The 15,418-nt window shown below is 45.3% G+C and overlaps 2 protein-coding genes across 3 annotated transcripts in view; one reads left to right on the forward strand and one right to left on the reverse strand.

Moving 5' to 3' along the window:
* Nucleotides 1–5,838, reverse strand: part of Kars1 (lysyl-tRNA synthetase 1) — an 18,274-nt gene extending 12,436 nt beyond the window's left edge. Inside the window, exons 1-3 of one of the 2 annotated variants that reach the window (XM_055621482.1) lie at nt 5,748–5,825; nt 3,206–3,385; nt 884–1,049 (exon numbers count right to left, since the gene is read on the reverse strand). In XM_055621482.1, the coding sequence (XP_055477457.1) occupies nt 884–1,049; nt 3,206–3,351 (312 nt within the window). In that variant the 5' untranslated portion in view covers nt 3,352–3,385; nt 5,748–5,825. Of the gene's footprint in view, nt 1–883; nt 1,050–3,205; nt 3,386–5,747 lie in introns of both variants that reach the window. The other variant, XM_055621483.1, reaches the window with a different exon arrangement.
* An 88-nt stretch (nt 5,839–5,926) lies between these two features.
* Nucleotides 5,927–13,638, forward strand: Terf2ip (TERF2 interacting protein). Its single transcript, XM_055621418.1, has 3 exons — nt 5,927–6,667; nt 10,162–10,286; nt 12,134–13,638. Exons 1-3 carry the CDS (start codon nt 6,025–6,027, stop codon nt 12,527–12,529), a joined length of 1,164 nt encoding a protein of 387 aa, XP_055477393.1. The 5' UTR covers nt 5,927–6,024; the 3' UTR covers nt 12,530–13,638.
* The last annotated feature ends 1,780 nt before the right edge of the window (nt 13,639–15,418 follow it).

Here is a 15,418-nt window from a genome sequence, read left to right on the forward strand (position 1 = left end):
TGTGTGTGTGTGTGTGTGTGTGTGTGTGTGTGTGTGTGTGTGTGTGTACATGCCTGTGGGTGCTGTGGAGGCCAGAAGAGAAAGTTGGATCCTCTGGAGCTGGAGCAATAGGTGGTTGTGGACAGCCTGAGGTGGGTGTCCTGGAGCAGCAGCATACACCCTTAACCGCCGAGGCACCTCTCCATCCCCTGGCAACCTTTTTCTTGACCCAACTTTCCAACCCTACTGTTAACAGTGGAAAATTAACCTTAGAGAGATACAAACAAATGAACATGGCTGTGTTTATGTACAAAGCCAGGAAGGGAGGATGAAGTGGGAGAGTGGGAAGGTGGCTTTGGCATGTGGAACGTATTTTGCCAACTATTAGGAGTTCTAGCCTATCTTGAGAGAAGACACCTCCGCTGCTGCTGCTACAGGCTCAGCTACGTCCAAGGAAGCAGTTACTCAGGAGACTGGTCTCTTGAAATTGCCTATTTGGAGTTGATATTAAAAATTCAGGGGGCTAGTGAGATGGCTCAGCGGTTAAGAGTACTGGTTGCTTTTCCAGAGGACCCGGGTTCAGTTCCCAGCAACAAAAGGTGGCTCACAACTGTCTATAATGGCATCCAATTCCCTCTTCTGGTGTGCAGATGTACATGAAGACACAGCACTCAGATACATAAAATAGCTAAATAAATGTTTAAAAAACAAAATAAATTAAGCAAATAAATAATGTCTTTCTTAAAAAAGAAAAGAAAAAAAAAAGCCCATCTTGTTAACCAAATAAGACACTGTCTTCCCCAACCCACTGGTTCAAGTTCTTATTTCTCTTGTCTGCTGTCTGCCACAAGCCTCTCAGAAGCTCTCCTGTGTCCCATCAGACCGACGGCCCAGGGGAACTCACGTTTGGGTCCAGTGTCTCCTCCTCAGCACCCACACCATTGTCAGCAGTGTGATTGGTAGTAGCGGTGGCGGCAGCAGCCTGGCTTTGCTGTTTCTCACTGAGCTCCTTCTGCTTGGCCTCTTTCTCTGCCACTTTCTTCTCAGCTTTCAGACGCCTCTTTAGCTCACTGTTAGGGAGACAACAGCACCCAATGTGAAAGTTGCCCGAAGAGCCCCCTACCAGAAGCTCCACCCCCACTTTTCAAAAGTATGAATAGCCTTTGGAAAATGTTCCTGCTGTCCTACACCCCTAGGTATTTTACTCCCCAGCTCTGTTAGTCACTATTAAAAGAAAACCTAGGCTTTGAAAAAAGATGCAACAGGTCATTTCCAGTCTCCACTTGGCATCCCAGAACACAACTAGAACTAAGATACACAAGGTGAAGAAGCCGACATGTACCAGTTTACATAAGTTCTGGAACAGAGATTTCCCAGAAAATCTGCAGGATAAACTTTTGAGCTCCCTGGAAGAAGATGAAGTCTGCACAGTACCGCTTAAAGGTGTGATGAGGTAATACCAGCCCTGTCAGCTCACAGCTCTCCCCTAACAGTGAACTAGGCTGCGGAGAGAGCTAGTCTTCAGAGCTTGAAGACTCCCCAGTGACGATGTCACTCAGAACAGCTGTTGGCGGCTGGTGTGGAGTGTGGCTCAATTGGCAGAGTGCTTGCCCAGCATGCAGGAAGCCCTGGGTTTGACCTGAGCACTGCAGACATGATGCTATACTTGGAGGCAGGAGACCACAAGTTTAAGGTCATCTGCAGCTATATGGCAAACCCGAGGCCAGCCTGAGACCCAGCTCAGAACAAAACAAAACCGTTATACCTCTAACCAGGACAGAGTACTATACAAAGCAGCACAATACAGGAAATGTCATGCTATGTTTGTAGTCAAACTGCTTAGTGCTAACTTAGCTTCTAAAACAATAACCATCTGAGTGGTCTTGAGCAAATAACTTCTCATTATCTAGAAAAAGGAACTAAGACACTCTCTTACCATCTGTGAGGAATGAGATGTTAAAAAGAAGTGAGAGGGTCCCAGAGTGCAGTTATTGCTCAAAAGCGGATTCTAGGTATCTCACTACTTACTTAACTCTTCCCATTCTGCCTCCAGGACAAAAATGCAGACAACTCTGGATACATTTCTAGCCCAGTCTCTCACTATCTAAACTTCATATGTGTTACTTGAAACTCAAAACCAAAACAATGGGGGCAACTTTGTGGCCCTTATGATCTAAACTTGCTATCTGAACCCAGAAAAAATAAACTGACTTAGATGGAATATCTTCATTATTCAAAGAGGATTTAAGGATCATTCTTTCCAACTGATAACTCTTCACTAGTGGATCATGGCAAAAGCCTCTAAGTCATGCTTGCATATTGTTGGTTTTAAAATGCAGCCTTCACTTTCTTTTGTTTGTTTTGTGGTATTGGAGGTCGGACCCGGGATACAAGTGTAGGCAAGAGGTCTAACCCTGAATTACCCCCAAGCTCCTTTCTTATTTTGAAATGGGATTGCTAAATTTTTCAATCTGGCCTTGAGCTTGCAATCCTGTTCCCTCAGCCTCCTGAGTGGTTGAGATTATAGTTATGTACCATTGTTCTTTGTGTAGCCTTCATTTTCAACATGAATTTAGTGAAATTTTAAAAAAGAACATAATTGTGATGGCTTTAAAATAGACAAGCCTTTCTAAATACAATTTGTCTTGTAGTCACCTTTCTAACAGTCTGCTAGGTCTATCATTCTGTAATTCAGTAAGCAAGCTTTTAAGGCTATCTGGTACCATTTTTCCACCCCATCTTACCTCCCTGACCCATTATAAAGATACATCTATTTTCTGCTTCACTCAGGTTTTGCTCTTGTAGATCCTAAAGACAGTCCAAAAAAGACCCTAATGCTGGCACCAAAAGTAGAACAAAGATGCTAAACCCCAGAAAGACAAAAAAGGAGAATAACTAGCACATTTCAGGCAGCATGGTGAAACACATGCCCTTAATCCTAGCATGGGAGTCAAGAGCAGAAAAACTTTAGTTTAGGGCCAGCCTTCAGTACATATTAAGTTTGAGGACAGCTTGGTCTGTATAGCAAGTTCCTGACTAGATGAAAAAAAAAAAAAAATAGTCAAAAGAGAAAAAGAGAAAAGAAAAAGGACTGCAAGGAGAAGGGCTCTGAACTTAAAGATTAAGAAGGGACTCTTGGCTTAACCTGTCCAAAGACTTAGGCAGCTAACAGACACCAAGGAAAGATTCTGCTCCCAGAACAATAAAGAAGGTAATGGGCACCAACCTTCTTCTATCAGAAAGTGGCTTGTCCTTGTGGAGCGTTGTGAAAGGAGCAAGTTGGCCCAGTCGAAGTTCCCTCTGACCCCATTCTGCCCATGAGGTTTGGCGCAGGGACCCCCTAACAAGCCTGACAGCAGCTTGCATCAACATGGCAGAACACCCCGGAACTAATGATTACCACCACCTAACAGGAAACAGAGATGTGCAGTCAGAGGGGACAAACAGCACACACCCAATCAACCTGCACTCCTGAGGAGGGGAGCTGGGATTTGTATTGACGGGCAGTGTCTCTCTGGACTTCAGTCCCTCCTGACTAACATCTGCAGTATTGTCAGTCCTGACTATAGAGAAGAAGCTTCACATCTGGGATTGAAAACTCAAATGCAAGTCAATCAACAGCTTGTATGCAGAAACGCTCACAACATCCTAAAGTACAGAAGGCAAAATGTCGGGCTCTGAACTGTGGTTTCTCCTTGAAGATGGAATACTGGCTGCAAGGTGGCGATGAAAACATCAAATGCAAATTTTACACAGTCCCAGATCCCCGGGAGGTGAGAAGGATCATTTGAACCTAGGAGTTTGAGAATAACCTATGACCACAGTGAAACCCTGTCTCAGAAAATAAACCACACAGGAGCCTGCTACACGAACGCCTCTCTGTATCAAAGAAGGGACCAGTGTGGAGTTTTAGGACCAAAGAGGAAAGATGTTCTCAGACATCACCATGTCTATGTGTCATTAACACAATGGCATCAGATGCACCAGAACCACACTCTGCTGTGCTTAAGTAAATTGTGGAGGAACCTTTCATTTGAGAATGAGTGATTTGATCAGACAGCCCATCAGTTTTTAACGTTGGGGACATTATCAGGCATAAAGTGGTCCTTAGCAAAGATTTTAGACCAAGAAATTCCAAGAACAATTAAAAAAAAAAAAAAAAAAAAAAAGGAAACGTCAATCATAAAAAAATATTTTAGCCAGGAACATACTTCAAAACTGGCTTATTTTAAAGCCCGGTGGCAGTGGTGCATGCCTTTAATCCCGAGCACTTGGGAGGCAGAGTTCCAGGCTAGCCTGGTCTACTGAGCGAGTTCCAGGACAACCAGAACTACACAGAAAAAAACCTGCCTCAAAAAACAAACAAACAAAAAACAAAATAAAACAGTGAACTCCCCCCCCCCACTGGAAAAAAAAGCCCACCTGATTTATTTTAGACAATAAGGGATCACAAACTTGATGTAGACTTCACAGATCTGTGTCCCAGTGTTTCAGATCTGTGCTAGAAGATACATCAGGAATGTATGTTCTTACTATTAATACTCGCAACGCAGGAAATGAAGAGCCTTGTACACGAAGCAACCACTAAGCCACATTTCCAACTCCTAGGAACACCTATTTTCACATTAAAAAATGATCACCCAGGGCTATAGTCTGTGAATTTGAAAAGTGGACATTAATATTTCTCTTGCAAGATGACTACTGAGATTAGATAAAGTTTGCATAATGCCAGCATGGTGTTTAACAGGTAAATGTTGCTTTAAAAAAAAGTGGTAGGTGTTTTCAAGTACTGATTTAATGAACTCACCCAATTTCTTCCAAGGAAGGACAACCAATTACAGAGCTAGCAACCCATAAATTTAAACATTTCCTTTAAAAACCCTCCTAAAACACACAAAGTAGAGGCCTAGACATAAAACGAGAAATGAGTTCTTATCTAGAACATCTCTACTATGAGCCTCAGGGTTCAACAAGAGGACTGAATGCTAGTGTACTAACTAAAGAAGCCATGGTATGTAATGGCTCAAGCTTTTTATTTCCTACAGCTCTGGAGGGCACTAACTGTGTAGTTCCAGGCTTTGAGAAGACATTCAAGCCATTGCTCGTGTTCTTGGTCCAGATGAGGAGCCCTGGACTAGAGTATAGTATGTAGACGCTATAAAACAGCCAGTTAAAGGGAGGCTAATTCACCTACACAATTCTCGGATTTGGAGTGTTTTACACAGATACAGCCAGCAGCGCAAGAGGAGCCTGGTGTGTCCCGCTAAATAAGACCATTTGCTCACTCTTTACAGAGTGACACATATGGGTAAGCGCACAACAGTTTTCAGAACGTAGCCTCTTGGTGCAGAATAACCTTGGATAGGCCAAGAAAAATCAAAAGATTCTTCTTTGAAGAGGTAAGATATTTAACCTTTTTCTAATCTATTATACATTGGGGAGTGCCTCAATTTTTCTTTTAAAGCATTTATCAGAAGGTAAGGGAAATGTTAGTTTCACTTTTCTTTCCTGTCACCTCCCGGTTTCTGTGCTGGCTTCCCCTCCGCATGCTCGTCACTACGGTTAGGGCCAGGGAACCCAGCAGCCACGGCAGTTGACCCCGGGGCATCCCGGGGACTGTAGGTCCCAGGACCCTGCATCTCTGTCCCAGCATGTGCTCGGCCACCGGAGAGGCCCGGGCACCGGAGTCGCCCTGGCGGAAAGACTCCAGGTACTTCCCGTCAGGTCACAGCCACAAGAGACACTCAACGACCTTCAGCGACACTTACTTCTTGCTTAGTTTCGGCTCGCCGTCCACTTTGACTCCACTCTCCTGCAGCGTGGCCATCTTCCCCACTGGCCGGACCCAAAAAAAGTGGCTAGCGTAGAGCTAGAACTTCCAGGTCAGAGCCCGAAGCCCCGCCTCTTCCTGTTTGAGAGGGCGGGCGCTCGGCTGAGCTCTCGCTGCGCAGGCGTAGTGCTGGGCTTCGCCGCCCGAGCGTCCGGCTCCTCCGCGTTCCCGGAGCGCCGGGCTGGGACGGGCTCCTGTGCGGCGGAGCGGCCGGTATGGCGGAGGCGATGGATCTGGGTAAGGACCCCAATGGGCCCACCCACTCCTCCACTCTGTTCGTGCGGGAGGACGGCAGCGCCATGTCGTTTTACGTGCGGCCCAGCCAGGCCAAGCGGCGGCTGTCGACGCTCATCCTGCACGGCGGCGGCACCCTGTGCCGGGTGCAGGAGCCCGGGGCCGTGCTGCTGGCCCAGCCCGGGGAGGCCCTGGCCGAGGCTTCGGGCGACTTCATCTCCACGCAGTACATCCTAGACTGCGTGGAGCGCAACGAGAGGCTGGAGCTGGAGGACTACCGCCTGGGCCTGGCCGAGCAGGCCGCGGACACCGAGGGCTCCGCGGAGCCGGAGCCGCAGCCCCTGACCGGGCGCGTTGCCTACACCGACGCGGACGACGTGGCCATCCTGACCTACGTGAAGGAGAACGCCCGCTCGCCCAGCTCGGTCACGGGCAACGCCTTGTGGAAAGCAATGGAGAAGAGCTCGCTCACGCAGCACTCCTGGCAGTCGCTCAAGGACCGCTACCTCAAGCACCTGCGGGGCCAGGAGCACAAGTACCTGCTCGGGGACGCCCCGGTCAGCCCGTCCTCCCAGAAGCTCAAGCGCAAGGCGGAGCAGGACCCCGAGGCCGCGGACAGCGGAGGTGAGGCTTGCTCCTCCGGAGCTCCGGGGGTGGGCTGCCTGTCTGTCCATCAGCATCCGTTTTGGCGCCCTTGGTGGCATAGCTCAGCCCCTCTCATCTGAGAGCCGAGTCCGCGTGCACCGTTTCCTCTTTTCTTTTGCTCTCTGGTTTTATCTTCTTATTAACTTTTTTTTCCCCTTCCTATTGACTGGATGTTGTGTTTTGATTGGTTGGGGTTGGGAGGGTGTTGGCGTACTTTTTTAAAATACTTGTATTATGTTTCTGTTATCTCTTTCTACCTACTCCACCTCGATCTTCCAACACCAGGTAGGAGAGAGCAAGGGTTAGTGGGAGAGGGGTCGCAGTTCTCCTGGCTGCTTCCCGCTGTTTAGAATGATGGGGTTCCTTGGAGCCTCCTTTCAGGAGATCCCCAACTTCTCGTCTCACTGCATCAACAGCAGCCGCAGCCTTGTTCTTTCTCGGTGTTTCTCCACACTCTCTGGGCTCTGGCATTTCTTCTCTAGAGTCCTCAGATTTAAACTAACAGCAGCTGGCAAGGAGCTCCTCTCAGAGCCCGCACAAAGCAAATAGTCTGCTGCTGTGGACCATCTGAATCAGTCCCACATCCCACACCTGAGATTAAGACAAAAACATGTTTATATCCACAGCAGAAGGGCGGGGAAGTTGAGGTCTTGCTACGTTGTCCAGGCTATCCCGGAACTTTGTGGCTTAAATGATCTGATGGCTCGGCCTCTGGAGTGGCTGGGACTACAGGACAGTAACTAGTTTATAATAACGGTTCTGTGTTCCTTTTGAACACTGTATACATGAAAATCTTCTACCCTTCCTACCCACCAGCTACCCAGTTTTCCTCTAGGAGGTAACAGAGTAACCTGTTGCTGTTTTCAGAGACTTCCTCTTTCTTTTCTTTTTTTTTTCTCTTTCTTCCTCTTGCTCTTCCTCCTCTCTTCTTGCTCCTCCTCCTTACCCTTTTTTTTTTTTTTTTTTTTTTTTTAAGGTTTTTTCTTTTTTCTCTTCCTCTTTTTTTTTTTCTCCTCCTCCTTTCCCTTTTTTTTTTTTTTTTTTTTTGAGAAAGGGTCTTACTATGTAGCCTGCCTGTTCTTTTTAAGATGTTGTCTACATTCTGTTCTATTCAGAATATAGAAAGGCATGGCAGACCAGTTTATTTCCATGCTTTGGTTTAATTGGATGTTTAATTGAATGATTTCATTGCATAATTTAACTCCGTATAGGAAGGAAAGGTTACTTTGTGATCTAAATTGATGTTTAAGCAGAGACTGAAGAGTGAAAAAACAACCCAGGAGGACCTCTGAGAAGAGTGTTTCAAGCAAAAGAAATATCAGGTGCAAGAGCCCTGAGGCATGGCTGGACCACAAAGAGTGTTAAGGAGCTTGGCTAGAGTGAATTAAGAGATATTTCTAGTTATGAGGTCAGGGCCATATGTATGGTTGGGCATCATTTACTACCCTTTTATTAAAAATCATTGATCTTACCTGGGTGGTTGTGGTGCACGACTTTAATCCCAGTGCTTAGGAGGTAGAGTAAGTCGGTTCTCTGAGTTTGAGGTCAGTCTGGTGCACAGAGCAAGTTTCAGGACAGCCAGGGCTACACAGAAAAACCCTTGTGGCTCTCCTCCTTCCTGAGGCGCAGTTGGTCACCAGCCCATGAAGGCAAGAGGAGCAGAGGGCAAGGTGCAGAGCTTGAAAGGCCAGTGAGCACGGTGGCACTCCAGGAACCACTTCAGGAAGCTAGTTCAACTTTAATTCCAGAGAACAAAGGCTTTATACCCCTTGGGGAGTGGGTGGAGGGCTCCAAAGATAGGTGTACATAATCAGGTAGAACTAGGCACTTCAAGGTTGCTTGATTTACATTAAACTACACACTCTTATCATCCGAACAGGAACACAGTACCTAATTATCCTATTGTTGCAGGGAGGAGAAAGCTAGCAGGGAGCTTTGTCCAAGGCCGTATATCAAACAGTTAGGGGCATCTACACTCTCCAGATGGAGTCAGGCAGAGAGTAGGAAGCCCTGCTGGAGCCTGCTCAGCATGGCTATCTGGACTGGGAGGACTGCAACCTCAAACAGCAGGGTCCTCCCAACAAACCCTGTCTTGAAAAAGCACCCTCCAAAAAAGAAAAAAAAACAAAAACAACACTGATTTTGGGAGTACTGACGAGCCATTTGGAGTTCTGAAAATTTTAAATGGATTCAACGTGTCTTATGAAAAGGTATTTAAATATATAAATTTAAGTCGTGAAATGACTAAGAAATTGTGGGTGAATATAGCTTGAGGAGCTGGAGGGATGCCTTGAGGCCAAGAGAACCTACATTCTCAGCACTCACGTTCAGGCGGTTCACAACTCCCTGGAAGTCAGGTCCAGGGGATCTCTTACCCTCTCTGGACTTCTCTAACACCTGTTCTCACAAGTGTTCACACTTCCCCCAACACAAGTGTACGCATAATTTAAAAATAAAAAGTAAATCTTAAAAAATATATAACGTGATGACTTCATGAAACCAAAAAGGCTTAAGAAGACATTTTCTAAAGAGGCTGGAAAGACTCAGTGCTTAAGAGGGCTTTCTGCTCTGTCAGAGGACGGGAGTTCAGATCTCGGCACCCTCACTCATTGGGTTGGCTCACAGATGCATGGAACTCCAGTTCCAAAGGATCTGATGCCCTCTGCTGGCTGTAGAGCACAGACAGACAGATGCAAATATAAAAACTACTTTCTTCATAAGGGTCATGCCAGCCTGGTGGTCAGAATTTTATTTTATTTTTATGGGAGAGTCATGCAATTTAGCCCTGGCTGGCTTATGTTAGGTCATCTCAAACCCAGGATAAATGGCTAATTTAGGTACCGTTTTAACATATCAAAGCAGATGCTGGCTGCCAGATTCTCTCTCAGCATCTGTATCTGTTATGCAGTAATCCTGGCTGATACACCCAGCTCCTTTACCCCCAATCCTCAACCTTTCCAGCCCAAGAAACGGAGTTGGGCTTCTCTTCCCCCACCTTCTCTGATCCCTATATGACCCAGCCATTTTGGCTATGCCAGTCTTTTGGTCTCTGGGTTCCCAGGTACTTTCTTTGCTTTCTCTCTCTCCCTTTCTCCTCTCAGTTCAGCCTGAACCCTTCTAGATGCCTCTGGCTATGCTCTCCCTCATATCTACAATAAACTTTCTCCACCACACCTAAAATCATCATGTCCTCATTAATTATTTCATTTGGCCTAGAACTGACTTTATAATCTCACTTTACAAAACTAGCCTCCTAACATCTTCCTACATTGGGCTCCTGAGTATTGGGATTGTAGGTTGTTTTTGGGAACAAGTATGATAATTATTGCATGTGCATATCTTATGCTCTTTGTACACTTCTGAATAATAAATGGGTGTTTTCTGAAAGAAAAAAATCTGCATGCACAGAGCTGATACTGGTTGATGGTTGGTGCAGATGAGCCCTGCTGATCTGCTGTTCTTTTCTTCACTAGAACCACAGAACAAGAGAACGCCAGACTTGCCTGAAGAAGAGTGTGTGAAGGCAGAGACCAAGGAGAACGATGAGTCCGTCAAAAAGCTGTTCCAGGAAGCCACTCGGGAGTTTGAGGAAGCCGTGGTATGTCAACTCAGTTCACTCCTTTCTCCCCCTTGCCTCCATTCTCATTTGGTTTTTCATCCACCCAAGGCCAAGAATGTCAGGGAGAAGTCAAGGTAGAAGAAGAGAGAAAATAGATGTGATCTGGCTTTAAGTCTTCACAAAGCTTTTAGTATTTGGCAAGATAGTATGAGTGACTGAGGGGAAAAAATCACACTAAATAGGACAATTATTTCTTTTTTTTTTTTCTTTGAGACAGGCTTTTACTATGTAGCCATGGATGTCATGGAATTTGCTATGTGGACTAGGCTGACCCGGAACTGACCGAGCTCTGCCTGCCTCAGCCTTCTGAGTGCTGGGATTAAAGACGTGCTATGGGACAGTTTGTATTTTAACAGTGTAAAGTACCCTGCTTTGACTGCTTTGACCTCAATGTGGGCTTTTCAAAGTTAGAACTGTTTATTTGGTTGTTTTAGAATATGCTTATGCTTTTCGGGAGCATGAATCTAACTTTCAAATTTTTCTAGCAATTTTGTTTAAGCATTCAGATTTCTGTGTGCTTAGAGCTTTGGAAATATTTTTGTTTTTCGATATTGATTCTGTCTTCTAATATGCTATTGAAATCCCTCAGTAATAGCTTTTGAGAAAGGCAGGTACTGCAAAATAATGATGATGACTATTTTTTGGATTTTTTTAATCCAAATTATGTTTGTGTGTCTTCTCTAAGAATAAAGATCTTATGAATTAACTTTTTTAAGACATTGGATTTTTTATTTTGTTTTCTTTTTTCGAGTCAGAGTTTCTCGGTGTAGTCTTGACTGTCCTGGACTTGCTTTGTAGACCAGGCTGGCCTCGAACTCACTGAGATTTGCTTGCCTCTGTCTCCCGAGTGCTCAGATTACAGGGGTGCACCACTGTGCCCAGCTAACATTGAAAATTTTTATTACAATTTTACTAATTGGATAATAACCCCCCTCCTTCCACCACGTAGATCTGGAGACTGAACTCCGCTCTCAGGCTTGGCAGTGGTGCTTTAACTTGCCCAGTCACCTTGCTGGGCCTGAGTTAATTTGGCTTATTAACACAAAAGAAAGTGGTTATGGAACCAGGCAGAGTGGTACATGCCCTTAGTCCCAGTACTTGGGAGAGAGGAAGAGGCAGGCAGATCTTTCCAGGATGGCCAGAGCTACATGGTGAGAGCCTGTCTTGGAAAAAAACAAAACAAAAAAAAGTGGTTATGCTTTAGCTTTTTGCTTCCTCCTGCCTTCCTTTTCTTCCAAGGTCTCTTGTAACTCAGGCTAGCCTTCATGTCCTGCTTAGATGCATTTTCCCCTAGTCCTAAGGCTCTGTCCTGGAACTCACTCTGTAGACCAGGCTGGCCTTGACCTCAGAGATCTGACTGCCTCTGCCTCCTCAGTGCTGGGATTAAAGGTTTGTGCCACCATGTCTGGCTTTCCTACAATGATGTTAAGGACTTAGTTCGACGCCTTGCCAGGCATTACTGCTGCAGTGATGAACACGACATGGTTCCTCCTCTTATGGAACTTCACATCTGGAAGCAAAGTCAAGCATTTAACAAGTGATCTAATGTACAGGTTACATGTTTTTTTCTCACACCCGTATGTACATTTTATATTTTGATCAGTTAAATGTATATGTGTAATTGTATGCAGTACACTGCCCTTCCACATATTATCCATATATGTGTACGTACACATGTCAGCATAAATACTGTGAGATATATGGGAGGGACTGAAGGGAGCCCCGTGAGATTGTTGTGTAAATATTCAGGGAGTAGTTGGGAAGATACATGTTGCAAAAGGTCAAGGTTTAATAAATAGGGACTGGTCTCTCCTCTTTCTTTACAGGTGAATGAGAGCCCTGACTTTGAAATTCATATAACAATGTGTGATGACAATCCGCCCACACCGGAGGAAGATTCAGAAACACAGCCAGATGAGGAAGAAGAGGAACCAAAAGTTTCTACGCAGGAAGTGGGAACTGCCATTAAGATCATCCGGCAGCTAATGGAAAGGTTTAACCTGGATCTATCAACAGTCACTCAGGCCTTCCTGAAAAACAGTGGTGAGCTGGAGTCCACCTCCTCCTTCTTAGAGTCTGGACGGAGACCTGATGGTTATCCAATTTGGTCCCGGCAAGATGACTTAGATTTGCAAAAGGATGATGAGGACACTAGAAATGCATTGGTCAAAAAATTTGGAGCTCAGAATGTTGCTCGGAGGATTGAATTCCGAAAGAAGTAACGGACAAGATAGTGAGGAAGGTATGGCGGGTGATCATATAAACATCTCGTGGCCATTGAACCTGAACAGTTCTGGGAGCCCCAGATTTTGTAGCCAAGCAGTGTTATGTAGCAGGATAAAGCGAAAGAAACCGGAACTAGAGCTGTCCATGGCAGGGGTCCCCATGTTTAGGAAGATCTAAAGCAGGAGGTTGCTCTGTATAATAATGGTTCTTTGTTGGTATGCAGCTGCTGTTGTATCGGTGACGAGAGTGTCACGACAAAGTCAAAGCTGGAACTGCAAAGGCATAGGCCTTTCACTCTTTGAGTAAATGACCTTATCTTTTGGCAGAAGTTGCTTTAGATGGAGAATCCCAAACCAAGAGTCTAGAAATAAGATCTGATTGCAGAGCCTGTACCATGGGCTGTCCCACCCAGCCATCTCCAGGGAGCTCTGATTCCTGCTGTGTTGAAAAACTCCACAGTCAGCTTGCTAACAGCACTGGAAGTCTCCACTTCTTCCTTGGTTGTTGCTTTTTGAGTTCTGAGTCAAGTCTCCAGCATGTATCTGCTCACTTAGCACTCAGTTTTGTGTACCATAAAACCCTAGACTTGTAGGAGCCTCAACACATAAAGGATGTCATACACAGACTTCATCGTCAAAATCAGAGAAAAAAAGCCAAGTTACACACACATACACACATCTGGGCCTGAAGAGATGGCTCAGTGGTTAAGAGCACTGTCTGCTCTTAAGAGGTCCTGAGTTCAATCCCCAGTAACTACACGGTGGCTCACAACCTCCTATACTGGGATGTACTCTTCCGGCGTGCAGGTGTACGTGCAGACGGAACATCCATCTACGTAGAATGAATGAATGAATAAATAAATAAATAAATAAATCCTTAGAATAAACACGCATCTTAAACACTCACTGTGCTGTGAGTTCACAATCCTGTGTTCCTCTTTTGTAGCTACCCTCAGTCTGTTGGATACTGTTGATTGTGATGTGTTGTTTTAAAATTTTATGGAATATAGGTTTTCTGCTGAAAATTGTCTAGACTTAAAATTTAGTGGATTGGTCCACCTTGTTGTGTTGCTTTTTCATTGGAAATAAATACAATTTGTGTTTGAGTCTTGTCAGCAAGTGTTGTCGTAGTTTAAGTAAATTTTTGTTTTAGAATTAATAACCATGTAAACATGCTCCTTCTGAGTGGAGCAGAGGGAAGTTGTGCATCAGAACTATGAGAAGTGGCAGAATTGATGAAATTCTGAGAGCCAGAGGTGTGACATAGGTGTGAGAGACCTCCTTACAGCACTCCGGGTGCCCACACTGCCAGCCCCTCCCACCAACACCAGTCTGACGAGTGTCTGCTTGACCCTCTGTGTGAAACTAAGGACTTAATGTTCCTGGGGCCGAGGGTTCGGTGAGTGGCCGTCAGAGGATGTAGTACACCCTGCCCAGCTTGGCATCCCTGTTTACCACCTGCGTAGATGTATTTTAGAATTAGCTGCACTGAAAAAAGTTTCGGGTTTTTTTTTTAATTTTTTTTATTTATTTGTTTATTGTTGTAAATAAAAAAATGAGTGTTGGGCTATATAATGTTTATTATAATTATTTTTTGCCCTATGCTTATTTTGGTGGTATTAACCTGTCAAATAATAAGACACAGATACCTGTTAGATTTTATAATTGCCTTATTTACCTTGGGCCGAGCAGATATTTCTACCTATGCTGTCTCAATAACCTCAACATTCACCTCCCAGCCCCCATCCGATGCCATCTGCCTTCACCATCCTCATCTGCTCTACATTCCATCCATAACCCCAAGATGCTTATATTTTTCATCTTGGCGTTTTCTCCAGCCACGCCATCCTTGGAGTCCTTCCTCTCAGCTCATGTGGTTCCTTCATGCTAATCCATCCTGGCATCCTCCTGCCTCCTCTCTTCTGTGATTCTCCTGTCCTCAAAAGCCTAGGAACCTTAGCCACGCTTAGCCCACTCTGCCCTGCCCAGGTACAGGCCATTTAATCAGGTATGTCTTAGGCGCGTTTACATAACAAGGACATGTATATCTAGGAAATAACCAGATCTTGAGGGCCAGCATCTGAACAACCCCCAACAGTTAGCCAGGCACAGAGGCCCACGCCTGGAATCCCAGCACTCGAGGCACAGGCAGGCAGGTTGCTGTGAGTTTGAGGCCAGCCTGGTCTACAAAGCGAGTCCAGGGCATCCGATGCTACCCAGAGAAACCCCGTTTCAAAAACAAACCAAGAGAGGGGGTTATGTCTTCTACTTTTCATACAGCTTCTGGTGGTATCTGGTATAAACGAAATGTTTAACTTTAACCACCACCTGAGGATGTTTTTAGGTATATGTCACGCTTCCAGTAATATAATTCTCATAACAATAGTGACTTTGAGATGGAAGTTGAGAGGGGGTTATATGGTAAGATTTGTTAAAAATGTGTACTCTTGTTTTTCAAGACAGTTTCTCTGTGTAGCTCTGGCTGTCCTGAAACTCACTCTGTAGACCAGGCTGGCCTCAAACTCACAGAGATCCACCTGTCTCTGCCTCCCAAGTGCTGGGATTAAAGATGTGTGCCACCATCACCACCTGGCTTGTGTCAAGGATTCTTTTTGTGGATGAAGAGTTGAGAAGAAGCACAAAGAAAATAGGAGAAACCTCGGTGTGATCATGTGTCTTATGCTGACTGCAGGTTGGAAGCCTGTAGGTCCGTCCAGGGGGGGTGGTGCCTGAATGCATTTCTAGCTCTTGGAAGGCTTGAGGATTTCATGATTGAGGTTGGCCTGTGTTACACAGTAACTTCCAGGCTCCCCTGAGATATATATAGTGAGGGTTTCTCTGTATAACTCTGGCTGTCCACACTGGCCTGGAACTCATAGAGATCCA

Source organism: Psammomys obesus, unplaced genomic scaffold, assembly GCF_907164565.1.
Source record: "Psammomys obesus unplaced genomic scaffold, mPsaObe1.curated_primary_1811, whole genome shotgun sequence".
Classification (NCBI taxonomy): Eukaryota; Metazoa; Chordata; class Mammalia; order Rodentia; family Muridae; genus Psammomys; species Psammomys obesus.